General features: G+C 39.9%; 1 protein-coding gene across 2 annotated transcripts in view; it reads right to left on the bottom strand.

Annotated features, from left to right (window-relative positions):
• The window catches only part of LOC126236854 (pancreatic triacylglycerol lipase-like), a 202,698-nt gene that overhangs the window by 23,432 nt on the left and 157,872 nt on the right, over window positions 1–21,394 (bottom strand). For both annotated transcript variants that reach the window (XM_049946463.1, XM_049946464.1), the window contains exon 9: window positions 5,004–5,102. In XM_049946463.1, coding sequence (XP_049802420.1) covers window positions 5,004–5,102 — 99 coding nt within the window. The remainder of the gene's footprint in view (window positions 1–5,003; window positions 5,103–21,394) is intronic.

Genomic DNA, 21,394 nt, shown 5'->3' on the forward strand with positions numbered 1-21,394 from the left:
TAATTGCTCTTACCCTAACATCATCATGTATAATATCCTAACAGAGTCCCAGATCTCCAAGATCAATGACAACCTTAAGGCCGTTACCTTCCTTAGACGATTTTCTTTCTTCTTGGTGATGTTAAGCTGGTCTGGTTTCTTCCACAGTAACATTATCACAAGCTATTTCAGCCAGCAGAACAGTTTAATCCGCCACTAGTTCTTGCTTGCAGGAAACATACAACTCTTCAGCATTATCAACTGATGAAGCTTTAGTAAGATGACATATTTCACATCACACTGTACATTCACAGGAATACTGTCAGTTCAGTTCAAAAGTTTATTTAATGGATCCTATTGCCACACCAGCTCTTTTAGCATGTCACCCTTACATTTCATGTTTTGGCACCTGACAAGACATATAAAACACATCACTGGCTCCCATAGTACCATACATTGACACAAAGGCAGTGGCCGACTGGAAGAGCAATGGAAATCTGTATTGTTCTCAGTTCATATGGAAGAAGACTAATGTGATATTCACCAAAGGTGGTTTAAAGAAATTAGAACTAGTAATGAAGGTGTTCTTGACATCAGAATTAATAGCCTTATTTAAAAAATCTAAATTTGAAGATTTTTTTTTAGCAGACTGTTAAGTAAGGATAAATTCTGACAGATCATGGGGAAGCCCCCTCAATCTCTGGACCCCCTACAACCATTTCTTGCAGTAGCCTTAAACCGGCCCTGCTTTCACACTACGGCATCCTTGTGTGGCACAATTATGCACATTCATAATGAATATTCTTAACCCAGGAAAGAGTGCTCAGAATGATACATGGTTATAGTTTACAAACTTCACGGAGGCCATTGTTTAAGCATCTCTGAATCCTATATCTGCCCTCCATGTGTATAAGCTCCATATGGGATTTTTGGTTACTAATATGGATTCATTTGAAAGTAATACACACACCCATTCAATGAACACTAGGTGGGAATGGTTCAATTTGGGTTTAGACAACATTGCATTAGCCATATACAGAAAAATGTGCACTATTCTGTGGGTTTCATTTTCAATATGCTGCTAACAGAACAAAAAAAAGAAAAAAATTAGTGATAAACACCAGGTTTTCAGGTTTAAGTTAAAAGACATCCCTATAACACATTATTTTCATTATATGTGAAAGTGACATGAGCAAAGGGACTGAACCAATGGGGTCACATGCTCTTCTTGGACAAAAGCAGATTCAACCTGAGTAGTCATTCTGGACAGACTCTCACAGGTGAGGGTGGGAACATGTAATGGACCAGGAACATTGGAAGATTGAACCAGGAACATCACTGAATATGATCATTTTGGTGGTCCAGGTGGTATGGTGTTGGTAGGCATAATGTTGCATGGATGTACTGACCAAATCTATAAACTTGGTACACTCACGAGTCATTGTTATTGTGGCACTAATCCTTCACCACATGCATCTTTTCAGGGTTGCATTGAGCCCTGAATTTACTTTTATGGATGGCATTGTGCAGCCACATCAAACAGTGCAGGTGGAACAGCTCTCAGAATGAGAGGAATTAGGTGAATGGATTGGCCTGCCATTTCCCCAATTTGAATCCCATCGAGCACATGTGGGATGCACTGGGGAGATGTATTGCAGTATGTCCACATACACTAATGACCATCCACTAGTTGTCAACTGCACTGGTGGAGGAACAGGACACTGTGACAAGAAGTACATACCTACTTTGTGACCAGCAAGGGAGCATGTTTCAGACCACGTATTGCCATCTGTGGTAGACACACACCTCGTTAAGAAACATGTCCTGCCTTTTGCAGTGTCCAGGGGACCATCTTAAATTACAGTGACTTCTATGTAATTATTGTCTTCAAATAAAAGTGCCATTTCTATCAGTTATCTTCTCTACTATACTGTAGCAGCTCTTTCTATGTATAGTCCAAGTATCATCAAGCTTCACATGGAAGTTACTTTCATCCTTAAGATTTGCACACTAGTGTATTTATTGTAAATCTTGTTTGTGGTTTTTCCTATAGTCTGCTTTTTGTTTTAAAATTTCTCATCAGTTTTCTGTTAGTTATGCACACACTAATTCCATGATCAAGTATTTTTGGATCAGATGATCCCATAAAATCTGTGGAATTAAATTAAACTGAACAATGGAATAGGGTAGAAATATTGCACCAATGAGAGCTGAGCTTGTAGAGGTTATCAGCATTTTGCACATTGAGATATAGGGGAAGGCGTGGATAACACAGATGATGTGAGAGTATTAAAGATTACCATACACAAACACGCATACTTATAAATCAAACTAAATTGGTAAAAGTATGAAGTTAGTGCTCTTCATCTAAGCAAGTATCCTTTCTTAACATCAATCCTTACCTTGCTAATAGGCATACACAGAGGTGACAAAAGTCATGGGACAGCAATATGTTCATATACAGATGACAGTAGTATTGTGTGCGTGAGGCATAGAAAGGCAGTGCATTGGCAAAGCTATCATTTGTACTCAGGTGATACACATGGTTATGGTTGTGAGATGTACAACGAATGTATCCATTAAGACAGTGCAGTGAAATATGGCATTAATGGGCTATGGCAGCAGAGAACCAATGCTAACAGCACAACATTGGCTGCAGTGCCTCTATTGGGCCTGTGACAATATCAGTTGTATCACTGCTGACTGGAAAACCATGGTGTGATCAAATGGCTCCCAATTTCAGCTTGAACAGCTATGGTAGGTTCCACGTGTGGTGCAGACCCCATGAAGTCATGGACCAGAGTTGTCAACAAGGCACTGTGCAACCTGCTGGTGGCACCATAATGGTATGAGCTGTGTTTACATGGAAGGGCATTGGTCCTCTGGCCCAACTGAACTGATCATTGAATTGAAGTGGTTGTGTTCAGCTACACGGAGACCATTTGGAATTCTGTTCCCAAATAACATTGGAATTTTTGTGGATGTAAATGTGCTGTGGCACCGGGCCACAATTGTTCGCAATTGCTTTGAAGAACATTCTGGATAATTCAAGTGAATGATTTGGCCACTCACATCGCCCAACATGAATCCCATCGAACATTAATGGGACATAATCAAGAGGTCAGTTCATGCACAAAATCCTGCAATGGCAACACTTTCACAATTATGAATGGCTGTAAAGGCAGCATGGCTCAATATTTCTGGAGGCGACTTCAACAACTTGTTGAGTGCTGAACTACACCACACAAAGGAGGTCCCACACAATATTAGGATGTATCCTATGACTTGTCACCTCTGTGTAGAAAAGCCAATGTCCATATGAAACACACAAATCATTAAAATTACCTCCAGTTTGATGTGTGTGAAATCTTATGGGACTTAAGCTCCAGTTTGATAGCTGCCTTCTGTCACATCAAAGGTTGTCTTCCGTACAATGGATTCAGCTGTGCAAGGCACATCTACAGTGATTAGCAATCACTTTCTTATTACGCTGAAGGCCTTGCCAAAGCCATCACATCCCGAAAACCTATTCCAAAACAGATTTCCCTTGACATATTTCCAGCACTTGTAGCACACCTACTAACCATCTGCTAAGGTGCATGGCTCATACTACCCATTACCACCCCCAGTCAGATATAAACGATCCACATTTTCTGCCAGTGCTTTTTGAGGAGGCCCTGAAACAAGTAACTTAACCAAAATTCTCACCAACTCTTTCCCCATTTTTCCAACACACTAAATATCATGGACCAGCCCTATGCTATTCCAAAACATTGCCACAGGGTACTATCTGTGTTAAAGATACAGGTACAAATGTGTGTTTGACGCATACACTTTTTGAACACAAGGTTGGGTCAAAACATAATTTCTTCTGTATCATAAAAAATTTAGTAAGGAGCATAATTATAGCAGCAGAATTAGTACAGATCATAGCCTGAACTGTCCTTTACACAACACTACTCTTCAACTTATTCACCAGGCATTTGTACGCATTTGCACCATCACTGAACCCAGGCATCAAAATCGGTTTGGAAAACTGGAAAACTTAGCATTCTGCTTCTTGACTCAAGATTTAAAAAACCCAGGTTTTTGCTGTTTATTTTGAACTCTAATGTGCCTGTCTCCTTGAATCACTTCATCAACATGCCCTCGATTGGCAGCCATGACATGATGGCCAACAATGCACAATTTATCTGCAATGTTTGTTTCTACGAGTACATCATCCAACACTGCACACTGCTGATGCCCATTACAGTGCCCTTTTACACTCTCTCCATGCATCAAGGCTTCAAATCATGGAACAAGAATGAAAGCCTTGAATTTCTCCAAACTGGTTTTGATGCATGATGCATGATGGCGCAAATGTGTAAAAAAACTGTGGTGGCTATTTGAATGATTCCATTGTGTAGATGACAATTCAGGCTGCAATCTGTACTAATCTGACTGTTATACATTCATTATTAAATTTTTCATGACGCTGGAGGCATTACTTTCTGATCCACCTTCTTATTATTTCAGTCCTGAAACTGTTATATGTCAGCCCATCAGATATAGGGTTACATCTGAAACTATTCATGTCACATACCAACTACAATGCAACTCCTGCATAGCATTTTAGATGGGTGCAATCACTAGCCAACTGTCCACCAATACAAATGGCCTCTATCAAGCTGTGGCCTTTGGTAAGATTGACCAAGTGGTCAAGCACGCTGCTGTGCCCAGTGTAACAAACTTAAGCGGTTAGTTTAAAACCTCTTCAACATCAGCTTCTCTGAAAACTTTTCTTGCTGTTCCTCACTCCTTAATCCCTACCATTTCTTTTCCCTTGGCTCTTCCTCATTCTTCTCAACTGACATACCCAATGCAACAACTCATCCCAACCTGGACACCTCACTCAGGCAATGTAGTGGGGTGCAGGGTAGTGGGGAATGGTCACTTGCACACACATTCACACATGCTCACTCACAATGAGATGATTTAACTCTATAGGTAAGAAGAAAAATTATTGTTTTATTTACACTTACACAGAAAAGACAGGATTCCAGGAAATTTGTATCCAACAGCTTTCCCATTTACACATCCAGGCTGACACATCCCTCCATTTGGATAAAAATCAATGTGTCCTGCAGAGCCAATACAATAATACATTACTACAGCATCAATTTCTGAGTAGCACGAAAGCAACCAGCACCACAAACTTTACAAGAATATAATATTAACGCATGGTAATTCAGAAATAAGAACTCTATCCTCTTTGTTCTTCACACTATCTCCCTCTCAGCACAATATCACTTTTTAATAGACTTCCTGTTGTTGCTGATATCTTTGCTCCCTCAATATTTGTATCAGTTGTTTGCTTCCAACTCTATATGATACCACATCATTTTCTAATTTGCAACACATCTGTTGGCTTCCTAAACTTCCCATCCACCTTATTTTTCAGTGGTTCTTGACTTTTCACAATTTAATTGACACAAGATATTAAGGTTCAGCAATTTCATTTGTAACCACCATCCTTAGGGTATCATTATGGCAGTTGCATTTAACTTTATTGTGCTTCAATTACTCATTTAAAGGTACAAGAGTTTCCTGATTTTCAACAATTATGAAATACATAGGTTGCTACTCACTGTAAAGTTAACAATTACTTGCAGACAGGCACAATGAAAAGACTGTTACACAAGCTGAGCTTTCAGCCAAAGCTTTGTTCTGGATAGAAAAACAAACAAACGAACAAACAAAACACACACGCGCGCACACACACACACACACACACACACACACACACACACACACACACACGACTGAGTGGCTGAAGATTGTGGTCAGAGGGGTATGAGGTGTGCCTGCTTGCGACAGACAGACAGACAGACAGGGTGAGTAGCAATTTGCCAATCTTTGCTGACGACACTGTAGTGTACAGGAAAGAGTTGTCATTGAGTGATGTACGAGGATACAGAATGGGTTACACAGTACTTTTATTTGGTGTGATTAATGGCAGCTTACTATCGTCATCATCGTCGTCTTAATTATTAATTGCAAATAAATAGTTGCATAGTAATAATAATAAAAATCAGACTTTGTTAAAAAAAAAAAAAAGACTGCAGGTTCAACTTAAGAATGTTGAAATGTGAAGATAGTGGCACACTTATGGCACATGATTGTTGCATCACCAATCAGTACTTCTAACTAATTTCAATTCCTGAAAAATGTACTCAAGATTTCATTATTACATGTGTACAGGGATATGCATTCAACTACTAAAATAAGGTATAAATGACAAAGATATTATTATTTCGCAATAAAAGTCATCACACAATGAATAATACAATCTTCTAGTAGTGAGGCTCTATCAGTTATCACATTTTTAGCAGAAGAAAATCAAGATTTTCACACATAATTAAGACATTGAAATAAAATTCATACTTTGAGGTATAATTTTATCACTAATATAACAAACACAATAATTTGTTATTCAATAAGTCTCTAATCTATCTAGATTGGCAGATTTTTTCCAGTACACTAAGTTTTACATCTCCAGCCATTCTGTTCCTTTCATTCCTTACCTAATCCTTTTTCGTTTGTGTCAGCATAAGTCTAACAAACATCATTTCAGCAGCTTGGATTTAGTTATGCTCTCTTTGCCAGAGTATAGGTCTCCACTGAGTGGTTCAAAATGGGAACATAGTAGACACTAAAGAGGGCTGATTTTGCCTTGTGTGGGATCTGGTTGTCGCACAGGAGGCACCTTACTTACTGAAACTGGGCAGCTCTATGTATATAGTTTATAACTTCACTTAAACTTAAGTTTTTAAAATCTGTCATATTGCCCAAATATGAGAAATGTTGCAGATTCTCCTACGGTCTTCTATTATGCTGTAACTCATGCTGTCCTTGTCTGCTTATCATAACAGGTAGAGCCTTTGATTTACTGACAGACTCCTCAAAGTGACTGTTCTACATATTAATTCTTCTTGGTCTTCATTTGTATCTCCCCAGATCATATCATCATCAGTGAACCCCCCTGCTTTCAATTCAAGTCCATACTGCTCCTTTATCACATCAATAGCATCAGTGGAGACAAGGCACTCCCCTGCTGCACTCTGATCTCAGACCATTTGCTCACTCCGTTTCCTACTCAAAACACAACTGACATCATCCATAGAGCATCTTCACTTTCTTGGTCAGTGCCTTAGATATATTCAATATGATAAAATGCTACTTAATGAACGTATATCAAGAAGTAGAAATTCTAGATGATGAGAATAATAAATACTACTCTCAGGCATGGGGAATATTCTAAACAGAATGCTTCAGGGAAGTGTTCTAAGGCCACTGCTGTCCCTGACGTGTGCACACACATGCGTGTGTATAACCACCTTTACCAAATCCAACAGAAATCCTTGCTATTTTCAGATGACACAAATGTTTTAATTAAGGGGATGGATCTAGAATAATAATAAAAATAAAAAACCACCATGCGCTTTAAAATCAATCAACCAAAAGATATTGAGTTAGTGCTAAAAATCAAGGAGAACAAATCTGAGCAAGTACCTTGAGTAAAATTTGGGGGTCTCCACCTGTATGATACGGCAATATGGACACAGCACATAAATAGCATATGCAGTAAATTAAATTTAGGCTGCTATGCACTATGGAGTTAGTTAAAATTTTTAGTATTGAAGTACTCAAAATGTTTTACTGTGTGCACTTTGTAAAAAGTAATTTTAAGAAAAATGAAATGGTTCATCAAAACAAAACAAGAAACTATTGGAGCAACTGAGTAAATTCAACACAGGACAAGTCATTATGAGAAAAATATTCAGTTGCCTTCCAAGCAATATAAGCCAAATGAAGCACATTAATGCCTTTAAACACACAGTCAGAAAAATACTGGAAAAAATCCATTTTATTCCTTAAATGAATTTACCGATGACTGTAAGGAAAATCCAAAAATATGATGCAGGAGAAAGTAAGAAATCAGAAGCAACCATTATTCAGCTTAATGGGTGAAAACCATAACAGCAAAAGTGACATTTTTTGCAAAACTGAATTAAGTGTACTTTAGGCAGAATGAAAGGATAACTGTTAATGGCAGAAAGATCTAACAGCCCACTGTTAACATCTGCCATCAAAAGCAAAAACTTTGACTTATTGTCATTACTACACTTTATTCCTCCAGTGTAACAACTTCTATAAGAGTTTAACACCAATTCTGAACTCACCAAAAAATCAACCATAATGCAACATAGTTCACACTTTCCACAGCACATTGCACACAAAATGATTGACAGTCTTTTTGTTGTGACTATCTGCATCTTCGCTATATGGTGAGTAGCAAATTTTCTTTTCATTATGTTATAAGATAGATTGCCACTCACTGTAAAGGTGACACATCGAGTTGCAGATAGGCATGACAAAGACCATTTATACATTGAGAAGTCAGAGCCTTCTTCAGGAAGGAGGGGGGGGGGGGGGGGGGTAAAATGCCTAACCACCCAGCACTTCCTATTCTAGTCCTGTCACAGACATATTCTTCCCCACCTGAGACCGGACCACCTGTGAAAGCAGCCATATTATATACGATCTCTGCTGCAATCATTGCACAGTTTTTTATATTGGTATGACTACCAACGAGCTGCCCAATAGGATGAATGGCCACTGCCACACTGTGGGGTAAGAGCAAAGTGGATCACCCTGTGTCACAATATGCAGCTGAATCTAACCTGCTCGATTCCAATGGCTGCTCCAGAACCCAGGCCATCCAGATCTCCCATCCACACCCAGCTGGACTGTGCAGATGAGAGTTATCCTACACACCCACTGGCTGTTTCCCCATCTCTGCTCCTCATCTTTTCCACTTTGCATTCCTCCCCTCCCCCCCCCCCCCCCCTTCCTCACCTGCAGCCTCCTGACTCTGCACCTAACAGCTTTGTCTTGCCACCTAGCCCTTGCATGCTCCACCAGGCAGTGCTGACTCCCCCTTCCCAGCCTCATTCCAGATTTCTGCTTCCGCTCAACATGGTACAGTTCCATTCTAGTTCAAGTGACAGGATGTAGCAGTCATGTGTGCATGAGGTATGCTTGCTTGAGTGAATGTGTGTGTTTCTTTTCTGAAGAAGGCTTTGGCTGAAAGTTCAATGTGTAAGTCTTTTTGTCTGCAGCTCAACATGTCATCCATACTGTGAGTAGTCATCTATCCTTGTCACAATATTAGTGATGCAAGTGATATTCTGCAAAGATATTTTGAAGCCATACTGGTAAAAGTGAAGTAATGTTCTTGATTCAAAGATCAGGTCAGTTTTACTCCTGTATACTGTTGTTCTTTGAGGAGAGGTTCAATTATCCTTCAAAGGCTCTTTTTTTGTGATGTCCTCCAGAAATTTTAATCCATGCAAAAGCAATGTTATGCCTCTGGAATTTTGGATAGTTTTCTATTACCTTTCTTTGAATAGTGGTATAATTACACCTTTGGTCCAATTGTGCATTTTTCTCCTCAGATAGTACTTGTTTTACAATTAGTTTTTGTTGCATGTATTCTTGGGTCAGTATTTTTCTGTGTTCATTCCTAGAGTCCTCCAGTTTTTGTTTCTCTTTGTCAAATAGTTTGTTTCTTTCTTTCTTTGGTTTCTTAAATATATTTCATCCTTTACCCTTTTGTTCCACTATGGTGCTTGTTGCTCTCTCACTCTGGTGCTTATCTTTCCACAGATGTTTGTTGCTTCTCCAACAAAGGCATCCTGAAACTCTTTCCATTCTTCTTCACCACTTCTTGTTGCACTAGTACATAATTTATCCCTTATTGTACATAGCCGTTCTCTAAATGCAGACAAACATGTAAGCTAATTCAGATGAAGAGGAAAAATAATACTGTGATACTGAAATATAGTGTTAGTGATGTGCTGCTTCATGCAGTCATGACCATTAAATATCTAGCCCTAAGGTTGCAAAACCATATAAATGGAATGCGCTTGTATAGTCAGTACTAGAGAGGGTTAATGGTTGCCTTTGGTTTATTGGGAGAATACTGGGAAAGTTCATCTATAAAAGAGACTACATACAGAACACTAGTGTGACCTGTACTTGAGTACCAGGTAGGACTAAAGGAACACATTAAAGCATTTCAGAGACATAGTGTTAGATTTGTTTCTAGGAGGTTTGAACAATACACATATTATGGAGATACTCCATGGTTGCAAGGGAATCCCTGGAGGAAAGGGACTCCACTGCCCATGTCATCTCTTAATATGTCCTCAGTCAGCTCCATTAATGTTACAAGAAAAGCATGATCAGATGGTGTTTGTGGCGGCTGCGGCTGCTGCTCCTGCTCCTGCTGCTCCTCCTCCTCCTCCAATTTTTTGAAGCATTTCTTCTTTAAAGATGTTTGAGCCTTTTTTGTAGGAAACATTCTGATCACCTGGTTTCCCCCCCCCCCCCCCCCTCTATATGAACGTACTCTTAGCTATAGTGTTCTCTTGTTTGCAGCTTTCTTTCTCATGGTTGACCCTCTTCATATGGCTTCTAATGTCCACAGTATTTTTATCTAGTCTTTTATGTTTATATCTACCCTGTATGTACATGACAACACCATTGCTGAAGTTTAGGGTCTCATGAATTTTTGACATTAGGACTTGACTTTTTACATTTGAGTAGCTAGATGAGAAGTAGATGGTTCCACTAAAAGTGAATAGACAGTTTATTTTAACATTTTTGCTATACCTTGTAATGCTTCTCATTATAGGAAAAATATTCAATGTCATTGAGAGCCATCATTTTTGAAGATTAATCCTCCAAAAGACCTTTCAGCTAGTTGATTGTTTTTCCATGGATTATTTTGGAAATATTTCCCACTTTATGAGAAAAATAGCTGTTACATTTCCACAAGTAGTTATCATGCCCAATTTGGAAAATCCTATTACAACTAGAGTATGACAGGTGCCCTGGTGACTGCCTATGAACAACTACATTGCCTGAACAGCTATCCACCTTGTCAGTGACAAGCACATGTTGAGGTTGAGGTTTTTTCTGGTGTATCTTCTTGGTATGGGACGTTAAGTCATGATATCTGCTCTCCAAGAATACAGTGATGCACCCCTATGCCCAACAATGGTTGCTGAAGCATGCCACGTGTTTACTATACTGGGACACTGACAAAGCAGCCCAACCTTCACCTCATGAACCTCTAATATGCTGAACTCTTACTCAATCACGACTATCCCAGTGTTACCCCACAGATGAATGTCTCATCAGACTTTTCCAAAACCAAGATGAATTCCAAATGTACGCTGGCCGAAGTGGCCATGCGGTCTGGAACTGCGAAACCGCTACGGTCGCAGGTTCGAATCCTGCCTCGGGCATGGATGTGTGTAATGTCCTTAGGTTAGTTAGGTTTAACTAGTTCTAAGTTCTAGGGGCTAATGACCTAAGAAGTTGAGTCCCTTACTACTCAGAGCTATTTGAACCATTTCCAAATGTACAAACATCAAAAAAGTTTTGCATCACCTCAGTTCCGAGAGTTCCAGAACCTGTAGAGAAAAGTGGAATATAGCTCAACATAAGCATCATTTCTGCCCTTTTCATTGCTCATAAAAACCACACATTGCATATTGTACCATCATAAAGTGAGATATTCAGAGGTGGTGGTCCAGATTGTTGTACACACCAGTACCTCTAATACCCTGTAGCAACTCCTCTTGCATTGATGCATGCCTGTATTCGTCGTGACATACTATCCCCAAGTTCATTAAAGCACTGTTGGTCCAGATTGTCCCACTCCTCAATGGCGATTCAGCATAGATCCCTCAAAGTGGTTGGTGGGTCATGTTGTCCACGAACACCCTTTTCAATCTATCCCAGGCATTTTCAATAGGGTCCATGTCTGGAGAACATGCTGGCCACTCTTTTTGAGCGATGTTATCCTGAAGGAAGCCATTCACAAGATGTGCACGATGGGGGCAACAATTGTCGTCCATCAAGACGAATGCCTCACCAAAATGCTGCCGATATGGTTGCACTATGAATTGGAGGATGGCATTCGCATATTGTACAGCCATTACGGCATCTTCCATGACCACCAGCAGTGTACGTCTGCCCCACATAATGCCACCCCAAAACAGCAGGGAACCTCCACCTTGCTGCACTTGCTGGACAGTGTGCATATGGTTTTCAGCCTGACTGGGTTGCCCCCAAACAAGTCTCCGATGGTTGCCTGGTTGAAGGCATATGTGACACTCATCGGTAAAGACGATGTGATGCCAATCCTGAGCGGTCCATTTGGCATGTTGCTGGGACCATCTGTACCACACTGCATGGTGTTGGGACTGCAAAGATGGACCTCGCCATGGACGTTGGGAGTGAAATTGTGCATCATGCAGTCTATTGCGCACAGTTTGAGTCATAACACGACATCCTGTGGCTGCACTAAAAGCATTATTCAACATGGTGGCATTGCTGTCTGGGTAGCGGTCATCCACTGCAGTAATAGCCCTTGGACAGCCTCAGAAAGGCATGTCATCAACAGTTCCTGTTCTCTCTATTTCCTCCATGTTTGAACAACATCACTTTGGTTAATTCCGAGACGCCTGGACACTGCCCTTTTTGAGAGCCCTTCCTGGCACAAAGTAACACTGTGGATGCAATTGAACCATGGTATTGACCGTCTAGGCTTGGTTGAACTACAGACAACATGAGCCATGTACCTCCTTCCTGGTGGAACGACCGGAACTGATTGGCTGTTGGACCCCCTCCGTCTAATAGGTGCTGCTCATGCATGGTTGTTTACAGCTCTGGACAGGTTTAGTGACATCTCTGAACAGTCAAAGGGACTATGTCTGTGATACAATATCCACAGTCAACATCTTTCTTCAGGAGTTCTGAGAACTGGGGTGATGCAAAACTTTTTTTGATGTGTGTATTAATAACTGAATTTCAACTGTAATTATAAATGTGTGTATAATGCAGTAAGCAAAAATTTTGTTAAGAGCACTGAATTTGTATTTTGTATTATTCATAACACAAAACCGATATGCTGTCAGAACTTTAGTAACATATAACAAGTATGGTCTCAACAATGAGATATTTTGCGAGTTTCTGTTTCACCTAAGTGGTTTGTTCTTTAATTCCAGCCACTACTCCTCCCAGTGATGCAGGGACTTTTGCCTCCACAGTGAGGTCACTGTATGTAGGTGTTACACATTCCTCCTGGATGTTTCATCTGACACGTTTTTTTGCCCTGAATACTCATTTGCCTTGGTACCGAATAGACTTTCATGATATAAGTTAAGTAGGATGTCCTGGATAGACGACTTATTTCTATGCAGTAATGATGCATCTTATAGCTTTCTATGTACTCAGTGAGTCTAAGACAATGAGAAATTTCTTAATCCAGATGCCTCCTATACTCTATTGCTCTTGAGATATCACAAACTTCTGCATCCTAGATGCTGAAATCATATTGTCAGGATATGATTTGACAAAACTGCAGGGAAACCAAGACTGACCCCTATTAGAACCATAATTATAGTTTTTGTATAATTTAAGGTATTATGAAACAATATATTACAAATATAATAAGGAGAACAATCTCTCAGGCTTAGTTAAATTATGAACAATTTTTAAGTCTTGCTAATAGCCATGGTGAAAGCCAGCTCCATACCAGGATAAGGACAGAGATAGTCATCACAAATATGTACAGTATCTTCATTTTCTTGGCTTCCAAATGGTGTTGTGACACTTTTAATGTAAGAGATCAAGGTTCACCAAATCATGAATGTGATATATGCTATTACTACACACTGTTATGTACCTGTACATTTCATTTTTCATGGGCAAGTTTTCATTTTGTACATTGCTTCATAGTATTAAATCAATGCTGTTCAATTACTTCACTTTTCTGTAATTCATTCCTTTATCTGCACTCATTCCATAAATTAGATAACTGACCAGTATGGGTGGTTGTGACTATGAAGAACTCCTAAGGTTCAGAGTGGAAGAAGAATAGAAAACCTTCCCATCCAACAGTCGATGAGGTGGAAGACACCTCTGTCCAGAAATGTTGCAGCCTTGCAGTCTACAGTGTTGGTTCCTCAAAGCCTACATGAAGAAAATTCTTAAGGAAATTTACCTGGTTGTCCTGGTAGGCAGCTGCAGAAGTGGGCTTGTCTCCCATTCTACAGAAAACCACTAAATCTTTACAAGTCCAGCAAGGAAAAGCCGAATGGATTTAACAAAAAAGATGCTGCTGCAAACAAAAAGCCGCCCAGATGGCTGCATGTGTTAGTATGCAGCTTCCCGTATCCAAAATGGCACAGTGGCCCAGAATCAAATCCAACTGGTGAATTAATGGTAAGGGTTCATTTGCCAGCCAGCCTGGATGTGGCTTTTAGGCAGTTTCTCATATTCAGCTTCATGAATACAGAGCTGATAAGGACACCCCACCTCAGTTACATGATCCACAAACTTTTTGTAAAAGCATGCTCACACTTTCACATGGAATAACACTTGATGTAAACAAATGGGTACATAATTCTGTCTCAAGTGGAGGTTGAGGGGAGGGGGAGGGGAAGGGGGGGGGTGAAAGGAAGGGCATCCGGCCATTTCTCTACCGCAAACATTGCCAAATACGTGCCATTCCTGTAACATTAGGGGATAATGGCAGGAAAAAGAAGTTGCTGCAAACAAAAACAGACTATGAACTTTGAATATAAATGGAAGAGAAAGAAAACAAACAACTTGATAGTTATATTTGTTTATACAATCATGTCAATAAAGGCAAGTGAGCAGAGCTGGAATGTCTATACTTATAAAGAAAAACTTCATTAAAACATTAAGGACTGGGATATGCCATAGATGAGCATATTATAAAAGAAGAGCTTAAAGTAAAAGGGTATGAACTGGTTGTAACTAGAGTGATGCTCTATTAAACAATAAAAACATTAATACCCTGCCCCCCAAGAACCATGGACCTTGCCGTTGGTGGGGAGGCTTGCGTCCCTCAGCGATACAGATAGCCGTACCGTAGGTGTAACCACAACAGAGGGGTATCTGTTGAGAGGCCAGACAAACGTGTGGTTCCTGAAGAGGGGCAGCAGCCTTTTCAGTAGTTGCAGGGGCAACAGTCTTGGTGATTGACTGATCTGGCCTTGCAATACTAACCAAAGCAGCCTTGCTATGCTGGTACTGCGAACGGCTGAAAGCAAGGGGAAACTACGGCCGTAATTTTTCCCAAGGGCATGCAGCTTTACTGTATGATTAAATGATGATGGCGTCCTCTTGGGTAAAATATTCCGGAGGTAAAATAGTCCCCCATTCGGATCTCCGGGCGGGGACTACTCAGGACGACGTCGTTATCAGGAGAAAGAAAACTGGCATTCTACGGATCGAAGCGTGGAATGTAAGATCCCTTAATCGGGCAGGTAGGTCAGAAAATTTAAAAAGGGAAATGGATAGGTTAAAGTTAGATATAGTGGGAATTAGTGAAGTTCGGTGGCAGGAGGAACAAGACTTCTGGTCAGGTGAATACAGGGTTATAAATACAAAATCAAATAGGGGTAATGCAGGAGCCTGTTTAATAATGAATAAAAAAATAGGAGTGCGGGTAAGCTCCTACAAACAGCATAGCGAACACATTATTGTGGCCAAGATAGACACGAAGCCTATGCCTACTACAGTAGTACATGTTTATTGTAGATGACGAAGAAATTGAAGAAATGTATGATGAAATAAAAGAAATTATTCAGATAGTGAAGGGAGACGAAAATTTAATAGTCATGGGTGACTGGAATTCGGTAGTAGGAAAAGGGAGAGAAGGAAACGTAGTAGGTGAATATGGATTGGGGCTGAGAAATGAAAGAGGTAACCGCCTGATACAATTTTGCACAGATGACAACTTAATCATAGCTAACACTTGGTTCAAGAATCATAAAAGAAGGTTGTATACATGGAAGAAGCCTGGAGATACTAGAAGATATCAGATGATTACATAATGGTAAGACAGAGATTTAGGAACCAGGTTTTAAATTTTAAGACATTTCCATGGGCAGATGTGGACTCTGATCACAATCTATTGGTTATGAACCGTAGATTAAAACTGAAGAAACTGCAAAAAGGTGGGAATTTAAGGAGATGGGTCCTGGATAAACTGAAAGAACCAGAGGTTGTACAGAGTTTCAGGGAGAGCATAAGGGAACAATTGACAGGAACAGGGGAAAGAAATACAGTAGCAGAAGAATGGGTAGCTTTGAGAGATGAAGTAGTGAAGGCAGCAGATGACCTAGTAGGTAAAAAGACTAGGGCTAATAGAAATCCTTGGGTAACAGAAGAAATACTGAATTTAATTGATGAAAGGAGAAAATATAAAAATGCAGTAAATGAAGCAGGCAAAAAGGAATACAAACGTCTCAAAAATGAGATTGACAGGAAGTGCAAAATGGCTAAGCAAGAATGGCTAGAGGACAATTGTAAGGATGCAGAGGCTCATCTCACTAGGGGTAAGATAGATACTGCCTACAGGAAAATTAAAGAGACCTTTGGAGAAAAGAGAACCACTTGTATGAATATCAAGAGCTCAGATGGAAACCCAGTTCTAAGCAAAGAAGGGAAAGCAGAAAGGTGGAGGGAGTATATAGAGGACCTATACAAGGGCAATGTACTTGAGGACAATATTATGGAAATGGAAGAGGATGCAGATGAAGATGAAATGGGAGATACAATACTACGTGAAGAGTTTGACGAAGCACTGAAAGACCTGAGTTGAAACAAGGCCCCGGGAGTAGACAACATTCCATTAGAACTACTGACGGCCTTGGGAGAGCCAGTCCTGACAAAACTCTACCATCTGGTGAGCAAGATGTACGAGACAGGCGAAATACCCTCAGACTTCAAGAAGTATATAATAATTCCGATCCCAAAGAAAGCAGGTGCTGACAGATGTGAAAATTACCGAACAATCAGTTTAATAAGTCACGGATGCAAAATACTAAAGCGTATTCTCTACAGATGAATGGAAAAACTGGTAGAAGCTGACCTTGGGGAAGATCAGTTTGGATTCCGTAGAAATATTGGAACACGTGAGACAATACTGACCCTACGACTTATCTTAGAAGGTAGATTAAGGAAAGGCAAACCTACATTTCTAGCATTTGTAGACTTAGAGAAAGCTTTTGAAAATGTTGACTGGAATACTCTCTTTCAAATTCTAAAGGTGGCAGGGGTAAAATACAGGGAGCGAAAGACTATTTACGGTTTGTACAGAAACCAGATGGCAGTTATAAGAGTTGAGGGGCATGAAAGGGAAGCAGTGGTTGGGAAGGGAGTGAGACAGGGTTGTAGCCTATCCCCGATGTTATTCAATCTGTATATTGAGCAAGCAGTGAAGGAAACAAAAGAAAAATTCGGAGTAGGTATTAAAATCCATGGAGAAGAAATAAGAACTTTGAGGTTCGCAGATGACATTGTAATTCTGTCAGAGACAGCAAAGGACTTGGAAGAGCAGTTGAACGGAATGCACAGCGTCATGAAAGGAGGGTATAAGATGAACATCAACTAAAGCAAAATGAGGATAATGGAATGTAGTCGAATTAAGTCGGGTGATGCTGAGGGAATTAGATTAGGAAATGAGACACTTAAAGTAGTAAAGGAGTTTTGCTATTTGGGGAGTAAAATAACTGATGATGGTCGAAGTAAAGAGGATATAAAATGTAGCCTGGCAATGGCAAGGAAAGCGTTTCTGAAGAAGAGAAATTTGTTAACATCGAGTATAGATTTAAGTGTCAGGAAGTCGTTTCTGAAAGTATTTGTATGGAGTGTAGCCATGTATGGAAGTGAAACATGGACGATAACCAGTTTGGACAAGAAGAGAATAGAAGCTTTCGAAATGTGGTGCTACAGAAGAATGCTGAAGATAAGGTGGGTAGATCACGTAACTAATGAGGAGGTATTGAATAGGATTGGGGAGAAGAGAAGTTTGTGGCACAACTTGACAAGAAGAAGGGATCGGTTGGTAGGACATGTTCTGAGGCATCAAGGGATCACCAATTTAGTACTGGTGGGCAGCGTGGAGGGTAAAAATCGTAGAGGGAGACCAAGAGATGAATACGCTTAACAGATTCAGAAGGATGTAGGTTGCAGTAGGTACAGGGAGATGATGAAGCTTGCACAGGATAGAGTAGCATGGAGAGCTGCATCAAACCAGTCTCAGGACTGAAGACCACAACAACAACAACAACAACAACAACAACCATTAATACCAAGAATGTGCATGTTAAGAAACTAAGTCAGATATTGGGCAGTATCAATAGCAGGAAAAAGGTATTTCTTTTAAGCATTTCCTATGGTCATGTTGAGTCCAAACTAATAGATGCAGGGAATGGATGGAGAAAAGGATGCTATGATGGTGGTGGACAAATTGTGTGTCAGCAATATTCATAAGGATTCAAAATGATTATTTTGAGCACAAAGATATATATAAATTTACTTGGACACACACTACTCTCCAAAGGAAATCTGTAATTGACAATATTGTAAGTAGACAGAAATCCTTAAAATTTCAGAAGCGTGGTCATTGCCTTCTGAAAACTAAAATACTTTTCCCAACAGTAAAATATTTTAAAAATCAGCAAAATGTGATGAAAAGGTACACAAAGTGAAGTACATCCTTAGTACAAGGTTGGAGAATGAATCAACAGTATTCCTTCATAGGCTTGAATTGACTTCAAAATTGAAAATTTAACATCTTCTGGGAATAATGCGAATCTATTGTTGGATGTGTAGGGGAAGCAACTAAGGAAGGTTTAGGAGTACTGCAGCAGTGACTAAGTACAATATAGAACAGAGGTGAAGAATGCAGTCAGGAATACACAGAATGAAGTGTAGGATAACAGATGTACACACATTGATCAGTGGAGGTGGTTAAGGCAGTGAAACATGAAGAACTCTGAAATTCCAGTGATGTAACAGAACAGAAAACATTCCTTTACCTTAATTACATTGGATGAATGGAGGAAATAATATGGGGATCTGTTTACTGAAAACCATCCAGAATACTCCGTAAAAAAATATGATGATTTGTTGTTTATCTCTGATGCTTCTTGTGAAGGGGATGAAATTACTATGCCTGTTGAAATCAAAGAAGTACTTATCACTATGAAGAATGGACAGTCTTGAAGTCCAAATGGATTCCCCATCAAATTGTTCAAAAAATTGACCAGATGAACTTCGGAATTAATTGCCTGTGTTTTCAATTGTTTCCTTAGGGGGAAACAATTACCAGAGCAATGAAAAACATTGCACATGTGCAAGCAACATACATAAAGAAGGTGATAAAATAATGCCCACACCATACAGGAGTAATTGTAATAAGTTCAGTCTCTAGATTATATGGGAAAATTATAAAGGCCAGAACTGAATCACAGATTGTGGACAAAGAAAAACAGGATGGGTTCCATGTGAGAAAAAATGGTTCAAATGGCTCTGAGCACTATGGGACTCAACATCTGTGGTCATAAGTCCCCTAGAACTTAGAACTACTTAAACCTAACTAACCTAAGGACATCACACACATCCATGCCCGAGGCAGGATTCGAACCTGCGACCGTAGCGGTCGCGCGGTCCATGTGAGAAGGTCATGCACAGAAAATACCTTTTCCCTAAAACAGTTTGTGAAAAAACAACTGGCCAGGAATTTAGATACTGACATGGTTTTGACTTATCTCCAGAATGCCCGTGATAGCATTTCCCTCCATAAAATGTGGACTGCAGTGTTGGTGGATGCAGTAAGTTTTATACATGTCCATGCAGTTATAGCTTTATATAGTGGCACAACTTGTAGAATTGAAGTAAGTACAGAAATATCTGGAGAGATTCTAATGACCAAAGAATTGTGAGAAAGATGTGCAAATGTGCCTACATTATTTAAAATGTATTTGAATTCTGTATTAAGATATGGAAGCATTCCTATTTTAGTACAAGTGTGTCAACAATGACAAGCTCTTCACTTTGCATTTTACTGATGACCAGGTCATTCTTGCAGAGGATGAGAGTGATGAAATACATGTGCAGAAAATTGCTCATTGACCATCAGAAATGATGTTTGACCATTAATTTCGAGGAAACAGACTATCTTATTACTGGACAAATGAGTGAAGAACTAATATTAGATTGTGAAACTAATAACCACACAAACCAAGGTAGGCAAGCAACCAAACAATTGAATTGATTTTTATGGATCACACATAACAGATAAGAAAACAAGGATTAGGATATTTAAAACTATTGTAGAAAGCACCCTGAGGTGACAAAAGTCATTGGATAGCGACATGCACATATGCAGATGGCAGTAGCATCATGTATACAAGTTATAAAAGGGCAGTGCATTGGTGGAGCTGTCATTTGTACTTAGGTTATTCATGTGAAAAGCCTCCTGATATCATTATGGCTGCACGAATCGAATTAACAGACTTTTGAAAGTGGATGATAGTTGGGGCTAGACACATGGGACATTCCATTTTGGAAATCATTAGGGAATTCAGGATTCTAAGGTCTACGGTGCCAAGAGTGTGCCACGAATACCAAATTTCAGGTGTTACCTCTCATCACAGACAATGCAATTGCTGACTGCGTTCACTTAATGACAAAGAGCAGCAGCATTTGTATACATTTTTCAGTGCTAACAGACAAGCAACATTGTAGGAAATAACTGCAGAAATCAAAGTGGGACATACAACTAATGTATCCATTAGGACATTGCAGCGAAATTTGCCATTAATGGGCTATGACAGCAGATGACCACAGTGAGTACGTTTGGTAACAGCATGACACTGCCTGCAGTGCTTCTCTGAGCTTGTGACCATTATCAGGTGCCACTGCCACCCCCCCCCCCCATATATATATATATATTTTTTCTCTTAAGTTTTCTCACTGGTTTGATGTATCCCACCATGGAGTTCTCTCCTGTGTCAACCTCTTCACCTCAGAGTAGCATTTGCAACCTACATCCTCTATTATTTGCTGAATGTATTCCAATCTGTCTTCCTCTACAGTTTTTGCCCTCTATTGCCCTCTACAGCTCCCTCTACTACCATGGAAGCCATTCCCTGATATCTTAATAGATGTTATACCATCCTGTGCCTTCTCCTTGTCAGTGTTTTCCACATATTCCTTTTGTTTCTGATTCCGCACAGAACCTCTGCACTCCTTACCTTACCAATACACCTAACTTTCAATATTTGCCTGTAGCACCACATCTCAAATGCTTTGATCCTCTTCTGTTCCAGTTTTCCCACAGTCCCTGTTTACTACCATACAATTCAGCATATGGACCCTAGATGACAGGGAAACCGTGGTTTTTTGTTTTTTTTTTTTTTTGGTTTGGTTTTAGGGCGCAAAACTGCTATGGTCATTAGCGCCCAGCCTGTGACTT

This window comes from Schistocerca nitens, chromosome 2 (genome assembly GCF_023898315.1).
Source record: "Schistocerca nitens isolate TAMUIC-IGC-003100 chromosome 2, iqSchNite1.1, whole genome shotgun sequence".
Classification (NCBI taxonomy): Eukaryota; Metazoa; Arthropoda; class Insecta; order Orthoptera; family Acrididae; genus Schistocerca; species Schistocerca nitens.